General features: G+C 34.5%; 2 protein-coding genes and 1 non-coding gene across 3 annotated transcripts; 1 reads left to right on the top strand and 2 right to left on the bottom strand.

Moving 5' to 3' along the window:
* Positions 1-11,914: 11,914 nt before the first annotated feature.
* Positions 11,915-14,499, bottom strand: LOC148768901 (uncharacterized). Its single transcript, XM_088822521.1, has one exon. It carries the CDS (start codon positions 14,492-14,494, stop codon positions 13,250-13,252), a length of 1,245 nt encoding a protein of 414 aa, XP_088678647.1. The 5' UTR covers positions 14,495-14,499; the 3' UTR covers positions 11,915-13,249.
* Positions 14,500-14,999: 500 nt separating this feature from the next.
* Positions 15,000-15,106, top strand: LOC148768900 (small nucleolar RNA R71). The gene has a single exon (XR_016033346.1). It is a non-coding gene; the product is annotated as a small nucleolar RNA R71 (small nucleolar RNA).
* A 2,394-nt stretch (positions 15,107-17,500) lies between these two features.
* LOC105964968 (putative ETHYLENE INSENSITIVE 3-like 4 protein) lies at positions 17,501-18,954 on the bottom strand. The gene has a single exon (XM_012989475.2). The coding sequence runs from the start codon at positions 18,933-18,935 to the stop codon at positions 17,661-17,663; it is 1,275 nt and encodes a 424-aa protein (XP_012844929.2). The 5' UTR covers positions 18,936-18,954; the 3' UTR covers positions 17,501-17,660.

The raw sequence follows: 18,954 nt of genomic DNA, 5'->3' as shown, positions 1-18,954 counted from the left end.
GCATTAGAAACTGCATTTTTACACAAAATAGAGAACACTTCACGGAATCTATAAGATTATGTTCAATTTGACACCATAAAGCTGAATGTGCAAGAAAATTTATAATTGAGGAATGGTTGTAATTATCCAAACAAAAGAAAGTTTTTGTAATTTAACATTACCTCAAGAGGTGGAAGAGATGGCAGTAATTTATCATATATTTAATTGTTGGGCAAATTACCAAAACCCCCCCGAGGTAAGCTTAAATAACGAAAATCCCCCCCACGTTCTCGTAATTACGAAAACCCCCCTGAGGTAAGCCTAAATAACGAAAATTCTCCCACGTTCTCGTAATTACGAAAACCCCCCTTGACTAACGGTTGACCGAATTTTTTTTATTTATATATTTTAATTGATTTTATTTATCCAGAGGAGTATTAAACCGATATTGTATATTAAATATAAACGAAAACCCCACTTACATGTTGTATATTAAATATAAATTAATCTTTAAAAAACAAAAAAAAAAGAAATAAAAACGAAAAAATAAATAAAAACAAAAAAAAACAAAAAACAAAAAAGGAGAAAAATATATTGAGTCTTCTTCTTCCCTTCGTCCTTCGGAAGAGACGACCCAATCTCCAGTCCTCCTTCGGAATCATTCGACTTGCACAACGAAATCGAATACTTCTCTCAATCAATCGACACGACTTCAAGCTTTCTCACCCTTCCCAATCCGAAATCCGCATCGCACAAGTCGAACGTCGGCGAATCGGAAACCCCAACTGTCCTCATCCCTACAAATTTCTCACTATCGGACATCCAATTCTCGACACCTTTCAAAACCTCGTCTTTGTTATTCACCCTGTTTTTAATATCCAAAGCTATAGCCTCCGCAGCAATTACAAACCCTTCTTCCCCGACAAGTGTTTTGTGCTTGATTTTCGCTATTCCGCCACCCAAGCAATTGCCGAAGTAATCCAGTGGCATCGGCGGATTAGTTCTCCCTCTAACATCGACCGTCAAATTTTCCTCTTAAATTCGACACCTACCTGTTATGTCGAAATTTTTGAAAAGAATCGACACTTGTGTATCGAATTAAAAATCGACATTTGTGAGCGGCGATGGAGGACGTTTTTTCGACGGCAATAGAGGACATCTTAGACGGCGGCGATGGAGGACTTATTTTCCGGCGGTGAGGCAAGTTTTGTCGGTGATACGGGCCACTGTGACAAGATGAATAAATACGAACTGAGAAGAGCCAATTCACTACTATAAGAAACGATGCCGAACTGCGACCTCCGAATGACGAGCTGGCAACACCGCGACTCGCATTCCAGCAGAGGTGTGACCTTAAGCATGACCTAAAGCAGGCCCAATAAGAGAGGCCCAAAACACTTGACTTGAGGGAGGAGCAAACCCTAAAAAAGGAAACCTTGGAGGCCAAGGTTTCCTCATCTATAAATAGAAGGACCATTAATCACACGCATTATTACACTATTCATTCTTACAATATCACACATATACTTATCTTTTTCGATCACTGACTTGATCGTCGGAGCTTTCCCGCCGGGAATCCCTCCCGGCGTTGCAGGTACCATCATCGGAGTACGGATCAAGGTGCTTTGAGGAGGACGGAAGCCCCACGGACGAAATCAGTCGGTGTGTGGGCGAGTTCTCGGCGGCAGGCAAGATCCCGGTGAGGCTTTGAAGCTTGAAGTCAATCTCGAATGTGTCGTCTGATTGTGGGCTGGCGTGAGAGGAATTGGATTTTATTTATATATTTATGACCCCTCATTAAATAAAATGCTTACAATTACCCCCTAAGGGTAATTTCGTGTACAAGGGCAAAATTGGTATTATCGGAGGAATATTCGGGAGAATCAAAAAGATTCTATCGAGTTTAACACCGTTAGAGCGATTTGTAAGATGTCTGCATACCTCAGGGGGGTTTTCGTAATTACGAGAACGTGGGGGGAATTTTCGTTATTCAGACTTACCTCAGGGGGGTTTTGGTAATTTGCCCTTAATTGTTATGGTTGCACTTGAAATATTATATTATATTACTCTTCGTGAGTATTATTATTATTATTATTATTATTATTATTATTATTATTATTATTATTATTATTATTATTATTATTATTATTATTATTATTATTATTATTATTATTATTATTATTATTATTATTATTATTATTATTATTATTATTATTATTATTATTATTATTATTATTATTATTATTATTATTATTATTATTATTATTATTATTATTATTATTATTATTATTATTATTATTATTATTATTACTATTATTATTATTATTATTATTATTATTACTATTATTATTATTATTATTATTATTATTATTATTATTATTATTATTATTATTATTATTATTATTATTATTATTATTATTATTATTATTATTATTATTATTATTATTATTATTATTATTATTATTATTATTATTATTATTATTATTATTATTATTATTATTATTATTATTATTATTATTATTATTATTATTATTATTATTATTATTATTATTATTATTATTATTATTATTATTATTATTATTATTATTATTATTATTATTATTATTATTATTATTATTATTATTATTATTATTATTATTATTATTATTATTATTATTATTATTATTATTATTATTATTATTATTATTATTATTATTATTATTATTATTATTATTATTATTATTATTATTATTATTATTATTATTATTATTATTATTATTATTATTATTATTATTATTATTATTATTATTGTTATTATTATTATTATTATTATTATTATTATTATTATTATTATTATTATTATTATTATTATTATTATTATTATTATTATTATTATTATTATTATTATTATTATTATTATTATTATTATTATTATTATTATTATTATTATTATTATTATTATTATTATTATTATTATTATTATTATTATTATTATGCTTTCGTTCAAATTCCATTGTAAATCTAACAAACAATTCTTTAATTTCTATGATTTTAATTTTCTGATACAACGGATCAATAAAGTTAGACAAAAATCATTATACTAAACTTTTTAAAGCTTATTCAATAGAGTTATACTCGATTAAATTAAGGAAAAAATGCACTTCATTCCCTATAATTTTCTCCTAAAAGTTCAAAAAATGTATACTTCATCTTCGAAATACTATTTTGGTTCCATTTTGCCCTAAAAGTCAATTTTTTGAGGGCATTGTGCAATAACACTAACATTTTAAAGAGAAAACGTGTAAAAAAGTATTGTTCTTAAGGGACAACCTGCAACAAAAAAATAACATTTAACGAGACAACGTGCAACAAAAATACTCAATTCCAATGAATAATCCACGGAGTTTTGCTATCTGGGCAATGTGCAACATGAATAACACTTTGAAGGGAGACATTCACTTTTAAAAAAATTAAGGGGGTAAAGTGCAAATATTAAAAATTTACGGGAGCTGATGTGCAATTTGCCCTCTAATTAATTGGCTGACGGCAGAGCTGTACATACGTAATACTGAGCGCCGAAGGGGGCGGATTTTGGCCCCTTAGCTCTTGGGAAGTGCAGATAGAGAAAATAATTTGGATTAGGGTTTTGCAACTTGCCTGCATCTATTCCACGTCCTTTTTTTTTTTAATAACCACCAATCGAATTTTAAATGGGAAAACCTTGTCATTAGGGCTGCATTTTATTTATTGGATGCTATATTTAGTAGGAGTGTACACGTAGGATTTTGTTCTATCGGTTCGGTTCGGTTCGGTTCGGTTCAATTAATTTTATTTTTTTTGTTCAAATCGAACTGTGAATCAAATGTATAACGCATCCATCGTTTCTTATTCTTCTTTGTCGTCTTGATTATGATGCCACGTGTTTGTTATTTTCTTATTTGATTATTATCTTTTTTCTACTGTGAAAATGATTCCGTGAAACGTCACACCATAAATGGCTAGGTGCATGTAAGACATAAATAAATTGTCGAGAGAATTTTGGTAAATACGGATAGGTAGGGTGTTGTTTGTAATTTAATCTAAGTTCAAGGAAATTTTCGTAATTTACCCTACAAACACAAGCATAAAATAGATTATCAAATTTTAAATGTAAATAATTATATTTTTAAATACCACATGACAAATAATAATAGGTTAATGGAGGGGTAAACTGCATAAAACCCCCCGTGTTATGTAAAATACACACCAAACCCCCATGTGTTACTTTTATTGCGTAAAATCCCCCTGTGTTTTATTTTACCTTGCATGAAATCCTCCATTCCGTTAACAATTAACACCGTTAACTATTTAGGGGATTCCATGCAAGTTTGTCATAAAAGGAAGTTTGGTGCATGTTATTTACAATACAAGTGGAATTTATGTAAAATATATTTATTTATTTAAAAGTTGAATTATTTTTTTGAAATAAGTCAAATACATTTATCAATTTTTGAAAGTCGAATTTTCAAAATTATTAATATAATTATTTATATTAAAACTAAATTCGAATTTTCATATTATTTATATTCTTTGACATATAATACATCCAAGATAAATTATACAAATATATAATAATATTGATATTATAAGTATATAATTTTGATTTTTATAAAATACATTGATAAAACACTTTTTGAATTCAAAATTGGAAATTCCTAAAAAAAATTAATTAGTTTCAATTTTCATGCAACTTTTTTTTTAAGAAATGGAATCAAATTTTTGAAATCCAATTGAGAAAAAAGATGTTCTAATATTTTAAAAAATAAATTTGAAACGGAAATTACAAGAAAAAAAACTTGTTAGAAATTTCATCCTTACCATTAGCCTTTAATTTTTTTTTATTGCAATTGAATATATGTGTTTGACTTAATTTAAAAGAAAAATTGAATTTTAAATAAATAAAATATTTTTTGCATAAAATCCCCATATATTGAAGAAAATATGCACCAAACCCCCTGTGTTATGAAAAATTTGGATGGAATCCCCTAAATAATTAACGGTGTTAATTATTAACAAAATGGGGAATTTCATGCAAGGTAAAATAAAACACTGGGGGATTCTACGCAATAAACCTGCTAAGATTGGCCGATGAAAAAAATATTAAATAAGGGTTTTGGCTCTTGGACAGAACACAGAGCTACATAATCCTGACAATCCTCATTAATTTAGGTTTTGCGGATTGCGTGCATGTACGCCACGTGGTTTTAATTTGTCCTCTTTATAAAAAGGATTTAAATACATTATTTGACACCCATGAATTATAACGAGTAAACTGCAAAAACTACCCCTGTGTTATCTCGAAATAGCAAAAACCCCCCTGTGATAAATAAACTAGCAAAAACCCCCCTGTGAAATTTAGTCAAAGGCAGAATCCCCCCTAGCTGATTTTTTAGACTTGAAATGACAAAATTGACCCTCAAAATGTATTTATATATATACATATTATATGTATATTTATTCTTTTTAATTTATTTGTTTAGAAATTAAAAAAAATAGTAAACAACTAAATTGATTATTTTTTAAATAAAATAATTAAAATATTTATAAAATATAAGAATTTATTAATTGCAAGACTCCAGGGGTATTTGTGTCTTTTTATATCAAGTCAACCCTCAAATAGTTCCATAGGGGGGTTTTTGCTATTTAAATAATTTCACAGGGGGGTTTTTTGCTAGTTTATTTATCACAGGGGGGTTTTTGCTATTTTGGGATTACACAGGGGTAGTTTTTGCAGTTTACTCGAATTATAACATATGTAACACATACCCCATTAACATATTATTTGTAACACTTATCCACTCAATATTAATTATTTTAAATTATAACATATGTAGCACGTACCCTATTACAGTATTATTCGTAACACGTATCCCCTTCAATATCAATTATTTTAAATTTTATTTATTTCACAATAATACACATAACAATCTAATAATTGTTGGATCATAAAAAAATAAAAAGTAACTAAAATAAAATTATTAAAAAGTAATATAGATTGTATAATAATGAATGAAAATAATTTATATACTCAAGATTACTATTAGTTATGTATTCATTTCTTAAAATTTATCGATATCAATATATTCGACTTATTGAATGTGTACCTAACACAAGATCATATTTATATAAAAAAAAAATTATTGCACTTTTCAACAGATGTTTTTAGTTGTATAATTTAATTACTGTTTTTAGTTGCACTTTTCACTAAAATAGAGAGAGACGAGAGAGAAGAGAAGAGAGTGGGAAGAGAAGAAATTCTCATTCTATTAATTAATAACAACCAAAGGAATTTTCTCAAATTCTTTATAAGATTTTAATTTCCACTACATTACAACTCTCATCTTACCTCACCAGTTAAAATATATATGACCCATTCATTGAGTGAGATTTGTTGGTTTAGAAACGCTATTTGATCAAAAGAAAACGAGCAACCAATTGCATGAAGAAAAAAAACATGTATAAAGTCAATAAATTTATAAATATGCATCATATTTATATAAAATATTAAGATCATGGAAAACATGTTAATTAACACTTAATGACTAGCTAGGACTGATGGTGTAGGATCTACACCCTCGACACCTTATAACTTCAAAACTCTACTCCCTTAAGACTGTAAGAACGTACACAAGATGTCGTCGGATTTTGGTCCAGCGACGGCGGTAAGATTACGAACATAATTAATTTAGTTAACGCAAAAGAGAGAGTATCAATGTATTATTCAAAACGTTTAGGGTTTCTAACGTTCATTTATATACAAGACCAAAGATCAGTTAAGATCCTTTACTTACGTTATTAATTGATACTACTTTACTTATTACACACGAGTAGGACCGGCAATTGAGCCGGGCCTACCCGAAGCCCGATGGCTCGGCCCGATTTTATTTGAGCCGAGTCGAATTAATTATGAGCCGGGCCGAGTTTGAGCCTTTTAATTAGACCCGATTAAACTATGGGTCGAGTTTGAGCTTACTATGGCTCAACCCGAATAAAGCCTGACTAAATTGATAATTAAATATAAAATATTATATATATATATATATATGGGGAAATATGCAATACCCCCCTCATTTAAAAAATATTTTGATATAAACCCAATTGACTTTAAAGACTTTTTCCAAAATCCAATTCCCAATTTGAATTAGTGAGACCCCCCAGCAGACATGATAAGACTAAAGTGCCCATGTGTTAGGTTTTTAACGTGATATAATTTTATTTCTCACTCTTGTATATCTCTCCCTCTTCCTCTCTCTCTCTCTCTCTCTCTCTCTCTCTCTCTCTCTCTCTCTCTCTCTCTCTCTCTCTCTCTCTCTCTCTCTCTCTCTCTCTCTCTCTCTCTCTCTCTCTCTCTCTCTCTCTCTCTCTCTCTCTCTCTCCCTTGCAGATCTGCAACTGCCATCGCCGCCATCATTCCCCTTCTCCGCACCACCGTCGTAGTCCGCTCACCCTAGCTACCGATCACAGCCGCTCACCCCACTACACCTAGCCGTCCGCCTCGGAGATGCCACCGTTGTTCGCGCCCTCGTCACCGCCGGCCGGTCGAAATTCAATTTCTCTTCTTCTTCTCAAGTAAAAAAATTATAAATCCACCCACTCTCTCTCTTTCATTCACCGTCGTTGTCATCGCCTCCCCCTCCAGATCTGAAACAGCAGCATCAACGTGACTACTCTGGTTCGAATGTGACTATTGTTGATTCACTCGATTAGTGATTTATTATTTTCTCGTGTTCGTTGTTTCTATGGATTTCTCGCTCTTTACACCACCGTCGTCTCCACATGGACTTGTACACCACCATTACCGTCGTCGCTCGTTGCCGCCACCTCCTCCTTCGTTTCCACGTAGGACTCTTTCTCTATTTTTCGTTATCTTTCTTGATTTCTCAATTTTTTTTTTTCCAGATTTTTCCACCACCACCGTCTCCGCCTCTCTCACTCTTTTTCCTTCACTATCGCCACCACCGCCGCTGTCGTCGACTCCCCATGCCTCTTTTCGTTATTTTTCTATCTTTATTTATATATTTTTTCGATTTTTTTTTTAGATCTGAAACTACAGTTTCAGATCTAAACAGTAACAATAACATGACTATAGTCGTATTCAAATATGACTATATTCATATATGTATGTATTTTTCGAATATGATTGTAGTCATATTCGAATATGACTACTGTTAAATATGACTGTAGTCATATTCGAATATGTCTTATCTTCTCGTTTTCAAGTTGATTAATAATAACTAAATTCAAAATTGACTGTAGTCATATTCGAATATGTTTTATCTTCTCGTTTTCAAGTTGATTTATAATAACTAGATTCAAAATTATTATTTTTGTGTGTGGATTTTGATTGGATTGTTTTCGTAAACAGTAGGGAATCTTCGATGTTTTATATAATTTGGTAAACATGACTATACCACACTATGTAATCGGAATTTTTAAGTTGAAGATATAAAAATTGCAATATAAAGAAAGAATATGTCTACATAGTCAAATATAGTCATATTTAACTATAGTCATATTCGGAGTTGTAAACCTGTCGAGAAAAAAAATCAATTTTTTGTTTTACAAAAATTTAAAAAAAATTGAAAATAATATTTTTATTAAAAAAATATTTAAAAATAAAAATAAATAAAAATAGCTAAATAATCCGAAAATAATAAAAACTAAAAAAGTAAAAAAAAAAATCACTTTTTTGATTTGGTATCAAATTTTTAGGAATTTGGAAGCAGATTTTTAGGAATTAAATTATTGTTATGGAAAGAGAGCAAAAAGGAATAATTGAGACTAATTATGCTAATTGACATAAGGGTAGAATTGGGATTACAATTTCTAGGGGGTTATCACAAAAAAAGATTTAAGGGGTGAACATATCACCATTTATTATCTATATGAGGGGTTTATTGCTAATGACCCATATATATCCTGCAAAATAGTTTAACTAATAGGTAATATGTACGGATGGAAACAAGTCAACAATTACTCAATTAGTAGTAATTAATTTATAAATTTAATCAAAATCAATCTTTAGAAAACGATAAGTTTCCTACATCAAAGATGCTAACCGTATCTTAACCTTTTTGTTAATTCATATAAAACATTAAAACTAGAATTTACAGCGTATCTTAACCTTTTTCTTAATTCATATAAAACATTAAAACTAGAATTTACAGTATCTTGCAAAAATCACGTTTAGGGTTTCTCTGCATATGTCATCAATGGAGGTAATCTTAATTTATCATTGTATTTTTTTTTTCTTAATTTTTTTCTTAAATACAATTTCATATTCTGAGAAAATTAATGTAAAATCTGGGATTATTGTAGTTGATTCCAGTTTGTGATATCAAAAGGTATTAGATATAACTTTGAATACTTATCTCCACAGTTCGACGAAAATTGGGTCATTATTTTTTTGAGTTTGTATTTCATTTTTTATTGAGTTTGTATTTCCAGTACTGTTCGACAAAAAATTAAAGATTTTATTGAGTTTGTATTTCCATTTTTTTTCCTTACAAATTTATATCCTAGACTCCTAGTTTATGACATCAGAAGACAGCATATATTGTAGCCCTAACATCAAAATAATTTTTTTTAATTAAATTAATATATACTGATGATATTGTTTGTTTTGTTTTTTTTGTTCTTATGTCTTTTTCCTTTTGCAGGTTTCAAGATTTCCGGAAAGAGTTAGGAGTGCATCTAGCGACTATTGCTTCTATGGTTTTATGTTTTTTCATTTCGATTTGGACTCATGCATTTTTTATTTTTTAATTACTTAAGGATTAATTATTTGCGATATTAAATTTCATATTTCATATTGGATAAAACGACATAGTCTATTTGATCTTCAAGAGTATTTTACATTTTGCTCTTATGTTGCGAAGGTTTTTTTTTTCTTTTTTTTATGAACACGTTCGTGTGCAAAGTTGTAAAGATAGTTATTTTTTTATTATCCGATATAAGCCCGATATAAACCCGAAGCCCGAAAAAATAAGTGAGCCGAGTTTGAGCCTATAGGGATGAGTTATAAATGACAAGATCACACAATCAGTTCTGATTTCCAGACGCTCGTGATTCTCCGTTAATTAAGATCTCGTCGCAAATCCTCCTTGGCGAGAGCTAGACTGGGACCGGGCGACCTTATTGGGCCGGATGGCTAACCGAGGCCTCACTAGGCCAAATCACAACACTGGCGACGAAAATTTGCGACGAGAAAAGGATATTGGCGACGCAAAATTCAACCCTTGCGACGAAACAAAATCGTCGCAACGGAGATGTTGGGTGCTAAATACCAACACGCAAGTGCACGTATCGCAAACAAGTAATAAAGTGGACTCGTGAGAGTCGGATGTCGATCCCACAGGGAATACGCAAATTACCTAATCCTAAGTACCAAATTCTAACAATTATGATTTTTATCCAGCCTACGCAAGTTTGTCAAATTAAATCAATTAAACAACTAAACAAATTAAGAAAGCAAAAAAATCACGGGAAAATATCAATTAAAACGGACCTAGGATTTTATCTTCCCCCTATGCAAGAATTGCTCACCCAAAACCCGTCAATTATGAAATATATGATTCATGATTATTAACCCGAGACACTAATTTACTCATAACCCGATGTCGCGTGTATTATGAGTCTATTATTCATAAACGATTCACTATATGTCTATGCAAACCAATTATAAATAAAGCATTAACTAACAAGTCTCGTAAATGGTTACCTAAGGTGATATCTGTATGTCTACGACACCACATGCAATTGACACACTCATTCGGTGAAAACTACTCGAAGGCTCTTCTACTTACCGTCTAATTATTAAAATAGCTCTGTCGAGTCAATCCTAATAATCACAGATAAAGCACATAAATTGATCAAGTTCATGCACTAACAATCATAACAAGTAGAAGAAATAATCATAAAATCATAATTGCATAATCTCAAGAAAAAGGGTTCACAATCCCTACATAGGGTTCCAACAAAATCCTAGATTAAAAACTTAGCTACGCATGTTCGTTACGAAAAACATAATAAAAACATAAAAAGAATAGATTAAGAAAAGATAGATAAAAGAAGAATTGTGATGAAGAGTTGTCAATTCTCCGTCTTCGATTCTTCGTTCTCTCGCTCCTCTCGCTCCAAGGTTGTGTCAAAAGTCCTTTGATTCGTGCTTGGTTTGCTCTTAAATAGGTGCCCCAACTTGGTAGATGATTTTAGGTTTCCTTGTGTGAATAAAAGTCCAAAATTGTGTCCAACGTGATTTGGCACGGCCGCGCGAAAATCAGTGTAATTCTCGCACGGCCGTGCGAGAATCGCCGCACCTTCTGCCCAAATTCAGCATTTGGCACGGCCGTGCCAAAAATAGGCTAATTTTGGCACGGCCGTGTGGGCCTTTTTTCAGCCAATTTCAGCATATTTTTGATTATTTCACTTTTGGCCCATATTTTCTCCAAATTTGCAGTTTTGACCCCAAACTTTTCCAATTCTTCAATTTATACCTAAAACGCAATAAATCAACTTTTTAAGCACCAATTATCATTAAATCAAACCAAAAGCTCAAATAAAAAGATACGATAAAGTGTAAAAATATACACTTAACACACCCCCAAACTTGATCTTTTGGTTGTCCTCAAGCAAAAACTAGCAACTTTCAAAGCAACACTCTCAACAAATGCCTCTCATCACATAGATTAATGGTCAACTTTTTTTTTTTTTTCAGAACTTGCAATTATCATAACAATTCTCAAAAATTTACAAGCTTGTAATTCAAAGATACGTATTCACTCACCATTGCTAAAAACCACAAACCATGCTATCGCTTCAAGTATCCCATATTTACAAATTAAAAATGGAGAAAATTTATACTTGCATAATAATGTTCAACTCCAAAGACTCACCAAATTTCTCTACTCGACTAGTATCAAATAATTGAGCTATTGGGATCATTGGGACTTTTTGGCTTTCAAATGTTGGGCTTTTTGGTTCGAGGTAGAAAATATGGGTATGTGTGGCTAATTTTCTTGAGTTGAGATGATTACGCCAAATTTTGAAAGATAGGCGTTTGAAACAATGAATTCACCTCTAAGGACTTTAATAAACTCGATTCTTAAGAGTTCAAAAGTCTCCACTTTTGCTCTTAAAACAATGGATCGAGCTTTCAAAACAATTCAACAACTAGTCCTTACTTCCCCTTCTAGTCTCTTCTTCTTCTTTCTCTTTTTTCTCTTTTTTTTTTCTTTTCTTTTTTTTCTCTTTTTTTTTTTTCTTTTTTTATTATTTTTTTTTTTTTCGAAGAAGAAGAAGGACCTTATAAATTTTTTTTTTTTTTTTTTTTTTTCAACCGAACTCCAAGGGTTAATTTTTCAAAAATCTCCACTTATTCTACCTTATACACATTGGCTAAAAGAAAGAACACCGTTTCTCCAAGGCTCAATCAAGGTTCGAATGATAAAAATTTAAAGGTAGGCTTGAAAGGCTCAAACGGTTCAAAGATGGCCCAAATCACTTCCCAAATTGCTCAACAATTTAATATTTCACTTTGTAAATTCCTAAGGCGAGTTCTAAAACCGAATAGCATATGATATAGCATAAATTAATTCCACGTTTTAAAACACAAAACTTTCAACCAAAGCAAGGCATAATTCGTGATTCCTAACAATGACTCCTTCCTACGACACTTTGAATCAAAAGCTCACCAAAATTCGATCAAAATCAAGATAAAACAAGCAATTTCATCATTAAACATCGACCATCTTTCATCATCATGATTCATCGAAGCATTTATCTCAAGCAAATTTTTAGTTTTTTTTTTTTTTTTTCGAAAGAAAAAACTAAAATAAAATAACTCAAATAAACAAAAAAAACTTAAGGCATGCAAACTAAAAAATTAAAGCACATAAAAACAAGTAATTTTCCACCCCCAAACTTAAAATTTACATTGCCCTCAATGTAATTAACACGAAGTTTAAGGATAGAATACACCTGAATAAGTCGTCTTGGCCGTCTCCGGTTTTCTCTCCACCCTCGCCTTTATTATGCTTCTGTTGCGTTTTGCACGGCCGTATGAGCTGCAAAATTGCGATTTTTGGTCCTAAAAATTAAAAACATGTTTAATTTATTAGCTTGCATGCTTATAAAATAAATAAACAAAATAAAACAAGAAAAATAAATAAAATAAAATAAAAAACGAAAATCTCGGGTTGCCTCCCGAGAAGCGCTAAGTTTATAGTCTTCAGCCAGACTTTGTTCTTGCTCTTCAATTCCTTAGCTTTTGAACCCATCTCCTTACTTCCTTTTGGAGAAAGTCTTGAATAAATGGGTTGATCCGATTCTTCTTTCGACTGGTTCGCTTAGGATTGCCCTTGAATTTATTCTTCTTGATGTCATGAGGCTTGCCAACATCGTCTTTTATCACGGTGTTTTGAGTAGGTGTTGTAACCAACTCAACCTTTTTCTTTTGTTCTCCTACATGCACATTAGTATCCACAAAAAAATTTAAATCATGTAATTTAACAGGAAAAAGTTTAGAATCACTTACCTCATCAAGAAGATAACATCCATTAGCCGTAATAGGCTTTTCATCCACCCGGTACACCTTGAAGATCACTGTTTCGTCCCCCACACTCATTCTTAGCTCTCTCTTCCCTACATCAATAATTGACCTACCGGTTGCTAAGAAGGGGCGTCCTAAGATAAGGGGAATATTTTCATCTTCCTCTATGTCTAGTACTAGAAAATCGGCCGGGAGTATAAATTTATCTACCTTGACCAACACATCCTCCACTATACCTAAAGGGTGAGTAAAAGATCTATCGGCTAGCTGCAAGGTCACGGACGTAGGCTTAATTTCTCCTAAATTCAATTTCTCATAAATTGATAAAGGCATTAAATTTACGCTCGCCCCTTGATCACACAACGCCCGCCCGAAATACCTAGTACCTATTGTGCATGGAATGGTACAACTGCCCGGATCTCTAAGCTTCGGTGGAATTTTATTTGCAAGGATAGCACTACTTTGCTCATTGAGGTCTATGATTGATGCACACTCCGGAATCCTCATCTTTTTCGATACAAGTTCCTTTATAAACTTAACCCAATTCGGCATATGCTTAAGTGCCTCAACAAAAGGAATATTAACATGCAATTTTTTAAGATAATCCAAAAATGACTGAAATTGCATATCAAGCTTAGAGTTTTGAAAACGTTGAGGGAAAGGTACCTTGGGAGTAGGTTCACTTACTGTGATCTTTGTGTTGCTTGGCCCGACCTCGGTTTTTTCCTTGGGCTCCTCTACAATAGGCGGTGGTGCAACGGACTTTTTAGGACCTTCCTCTAACTGCCTCCCATTTCTCAAACTTATTGCATTGCACTGCTCGATGTTGCTCTTTCGAGGATCTTCCGTATTCGACGGCAGTGCTCCCGACGGCCTCGCCTTTAGTTGGGTTGCAATTTGCCCCATTTGTGTCTCAAGGTTCCGAATGGATGCTTGAGTCGCCGTCATGAATTTTGCTAAGATGTCAGCGAGGTCAACTCCTTGAGGTGGAGCTTGAGGTAGTGCTTGCCTTTGTCCTTGCTGATTTCCTCCCCATCCAAAGTTGGGGTGATCTTCCCATCCCGGATTATAGGTGGTGGAGTACGGGTTCCTCTGTTGTCGGTTAGTGTCATTCACGTAATTTAGAGACTCCGTTTCTTCTAAGCACTGGTTGGGACCGTTGATTGCATGGACTTGCTGAGTCTGCAAAGCTGCTACTTGCTTTGATAGCCTTTCTAACTGGGCAGTGATTGCGGTGACCCCGTCTAACTCCAAAATTCCTCCCGTCTTTATGGCTCCGCTATTTGACCGGTCCGATGCCCGCATGTATTTATTCCTAGCGATTCGCTCCAAAAGTTCGTATGCTTCGTCATAGGTTAAGCTCATGAACATACCGCCAGCTGCTGAATCGAGCACCGTTCTCGAATTATCTTGCAACCCGTCATAAAATATTTGAAGTTGCCGCCACTCTTGAAGACCATGATTGGGGCATCTCCGAATTAATTGTTTGAACCGCTCCCACGTCTCGAATAACGCTTCACCGGCATCTTGTATGAAATTTTGTATTTCTCTCCGGATTCTCTCAGTTTTTGTTGGGGAGTTGTATGTGTTCATGAAGAGTTGTGCTAGTTGGGACCAAGATGAGATGGAGTGTGGTGCACGAGTTTGTAACCATTCTCGGGCTGCCCCTTGTAAAGAGTGCTTGAACAGGCGGAGTTGCAGTGCTTCGGGTGATACTCCGTTCATCTTGTGCGAATCACATGTTTCGAGGAAGTTGACCAAGTGGAGATGTGGATCTTCATGAGCTAATCCGCTGAATAACCCATTGTTTTGGAGCATAGTAAGGAGTCCCGCTCGAATTTCGAAATTGTTGGCTTCAATGGGGGGCTGCTGGATGCTCGATTGAAACCCATTGAGTGTTGGAACGGTGTACTCATGCAATGCTCGTTGACGAGGTGGTGGATTAATTAGCAGAAGTTGCTCTTGCTCGTTGACGATATTTCCTGCCGCATTCGGTAGGCGCCCTTGGTCATCTCCCCTACGATTATTCTCTTCTTCCATTCGCATAAAAAGTACCTAAACAAAAATAATAAAAATAAAATAAGCAAAGAAAATAATTAAATAAAATAAATAAAACGGCTGAAGTAAGAAAAATTGCTCAAATTTAATATTAGGATAAATAGATAATTTAGTCGTATTCCCCGGCAACGGCGCCAAAAACTTGTTGGGTGCTAAATACCAACACGCAAGTGCACGTATCGCAAACAAGTAATAAAGTGGACTCGTGAGAGTCGGATGTCGATCCCACAGGGAATACGCAAATTACCTAATCCTAAGTACCAAATTCTAACAATTATGATTTTTATCCAGCCTACGCAAGTTTGTCAAATTAAATCAATTAAACAACTAAACAAATTAAGAAAGCAAAAAAATCACGGGAAAATATCAATTAAAACGGACCTAGGATTTTATCTTCCCCCTATGCAAGAATTGCTCACCCAAAACCCGTCAATTATGAAATATATGATTCATGATTATTAACCCGAGACACTAATTTACTCATAACCCGCTGTCGCGTGTATTATGAGTCTATTATTCATAAACGATTCACTATATGTCTATGCAAACCAATTATAAATAAAGCATTAACTAACAAGTCTCGTAAATGGTTACCTAAGGTGATATCTGTATGTCTACGACACCACATGCAATTGACACACTCATTCGGTGAAAACTACTCGAAGGCTCTTCTACTTACCGTCTAATTATTAAAATAGCTCTGTCGAGTCAATCCTAATAATCACAGATAAAGCACATAAATTGATCAAGTTCATGCACTAACAATCATAACAAGTAGAAGAAATAATCATAAAATCATAATTGCATAATCTCAAGAAAAAGGGTTCACAATCCCTACATAGGGTTCCAACAAAATCCTAGATTAAAAACTTAGCTACGCATGTTCGTTACGAAAAACATAATAAAAACATAAAAAGAATAGATTAAGAAAAGATAGATAAAAGAAGAATTGTGATGAAGAGTTGTCAATTCTCCGTCTTCGATTCTTCGTTCTCTCGCTCCTCTCGCTCCAAGGTTGTGTCAAAAGTCCTTTGATTCGTGCTTGGTTTGCTCTTAAATAGGTGCCCCAACTTGGTAGATGATTTTAGGTTTCCTTGTGTGAATAAAAGTCCAAAATTGTGTCCAACGTGATTTGGCACGGCCGCGCGAAAATCAGTGTAATTCTCGCACGGCCGTGCGAGAATCGCCGCACCTTCTGCCCAAATTCAGCATTTGGCACGGCCGTGCCAAAAATAGGCTAATTTTGGCACGGCCGTGTGGGCCTTTTTTCAGCCAATTTCAGCATATTTTTGATTATTTCACTTTTGGCCCATATTTTCTCCAAATTTGCAGTTTTGACCCCAAACTTTTCCAATTCTTCAATTTATACCTAAAACGCAATAAATCAACTTTTTAAGCACCAATTATCATTAAATCAAACCAAAAGCTCAAATAAAAAGATACGATAAAGTGTAAAAATATACACTTAACAGGAGACAAAAAAAGTTCGCCAAATGGCTCGTCGCAAAGACATTATTTTCGTCGCAGAAAGTTGCGACGCTTCCATATTTCGTCGCAACAATTCGTATTTGCCAATTTATTTTCGTTTGCGACGAAATTTGACAATCGGCGCAAATCTCCTAGTCATCGTGCGACGATTGTGCGAAAAACGTCGCAATTGGTTTGTGCAAATGTGAAAATGATTTTTGTCGCAATTATTTACCCACTTATTTGCGACGTTGTACAAAATCGTCGCAAGTTTTTTTTTTTCTTTAACAGTTTAAAATAACAAATTAACCTGTAATTAATTAATTACCAATTCTAATGACACAGAATTAACTATTAGGTCAAAGAACCAACATATTCAAATTTATTCCATCACATTAAAATCAAAATATTAAGTGAAATACACTGCAAATTCGAAACTACACTCAAAACAAAAGTTTCAACATATAAGAGTGGCGCGCTACGAGCTTTCGAGATGGCTGACCGAGGCCCTTTCAAGGACTATATTTATTAATTATTAATTATTAATTATTAATTATTAATTATTAATAATAATACTCACAGTCGAGCATTATAATTGACTGTAATTATCCTCATACGGCAAATCCCAAACAGAAGTACTTGAACAAGTTTCTTGATCAGGTAAGAACATGTCCACGTCAGCAGGAGGAGGAATATTAGGGTTATCAAACTGCAATTCCTCAATCAGATTTTCTCCCCAATAATTCCCAGACCTAATTGACATGCTATTACTTCTTTCAAATGCCATTTTTACCCATTTCCCCAAATCCATTTCTTCATCCTCCTCAATTGCTAATTTTTCTTGAACAATATTATTTCCATCACTTTTTCGGCATTTCGTGTTTTCGTCGCTCGCGTATGGAGGCGGATCGAACGCGCATTTTCTCTTATCATTGCTTGTATCGAAATCCGACTCGATCTCGATCCGGTCGTTTTTCGCGGTGTCGGCTAATAACCCTTCTTGTTCTTCCATGTTTTCGTCTTCGGATATTTTGAGCGATTTCTTCGTCATAGTAGAAAGTGCTTCTTCTTGATTAACTACTTTCGACCAGGTGGCGGTATCTTTAGCCGTCATATTATTCTGAAGAATCTTCGACTCCGTCACGAAACCCCTCATCCGATCCAAATCCGGCGACATGTGTTGTATTATCGCCGCCAATACGCTCACCTTCCACGCCTTTTTCAGATCGTGCGGCTTCCGGTACGGCGGCGGGCCCTGCTCCTGCGCCATCCCCTGGTCCCCCCACCACAGCTCGTCCCCCTTCGGCCACCACGGCGGCGGCAGCCCTCTCTCCAACGGAAACTTCCGCTGCGGCGGCAGGCAGTGCTGGAGAAGGGCGGAGAGGATGGAGCCCAGGGTGGCGTCCGGCAGCTCCTGGAGGAGATACATACAGGAGATGGGGTCCATCTTTCCGGCGGCGGTTTCTTCGACGACGATCTGGGCGATGGCGGCGGGGGCGTTCTTGTCGAAAGCCACCGTCTCCTTCCACCACTTGCGGAGGCTCTCCGACGAGCCGGAGAGAGGGGTGCCCGTGCCCTTCTCCGGCACGATGCCGTAGACGAAGCCCTGAGCTTTGCAGACCTCCATTACTTTCACCATGTATTTGAGAATGGCGGCTTGGGCTCGAGATATTTTCTTCAGCCGGGATTTCTCCAGCTTTGATTTTGTGGTGGGGTCCGCCTTCAGCTTCTTCATCAGCGCACGGTCCTTCCACATCCGCTGCTCCAGATCGCCGTAGCTGATGGCTTCGTCCCCCTCCGCCGGCGGCGGCGGCGGCGGGGGCGGCGGGGTTTGTTGGTCGGCTTCATCGTGTATCTGCACCATTTTTAAGTTTTTTATTCAG

The sequence above is a fragment of the Erythranthe guttata genome, chromosome 8, assembly GCF_056151865.1.
Source record: "Erythranthe guttata isolate IM_541 chromosome 8, IM_541, whole genome shotgun sequence".
NCBI lineage: Eukaryota > Viridiplantae > Streptophyta > Magnoliopsida > Lamiales > Phrymaceae > Erythranthe > Erythranthe guttata.
This window is presented reverse-complemented; position numbering and strand designations above follow the sequence as displayed.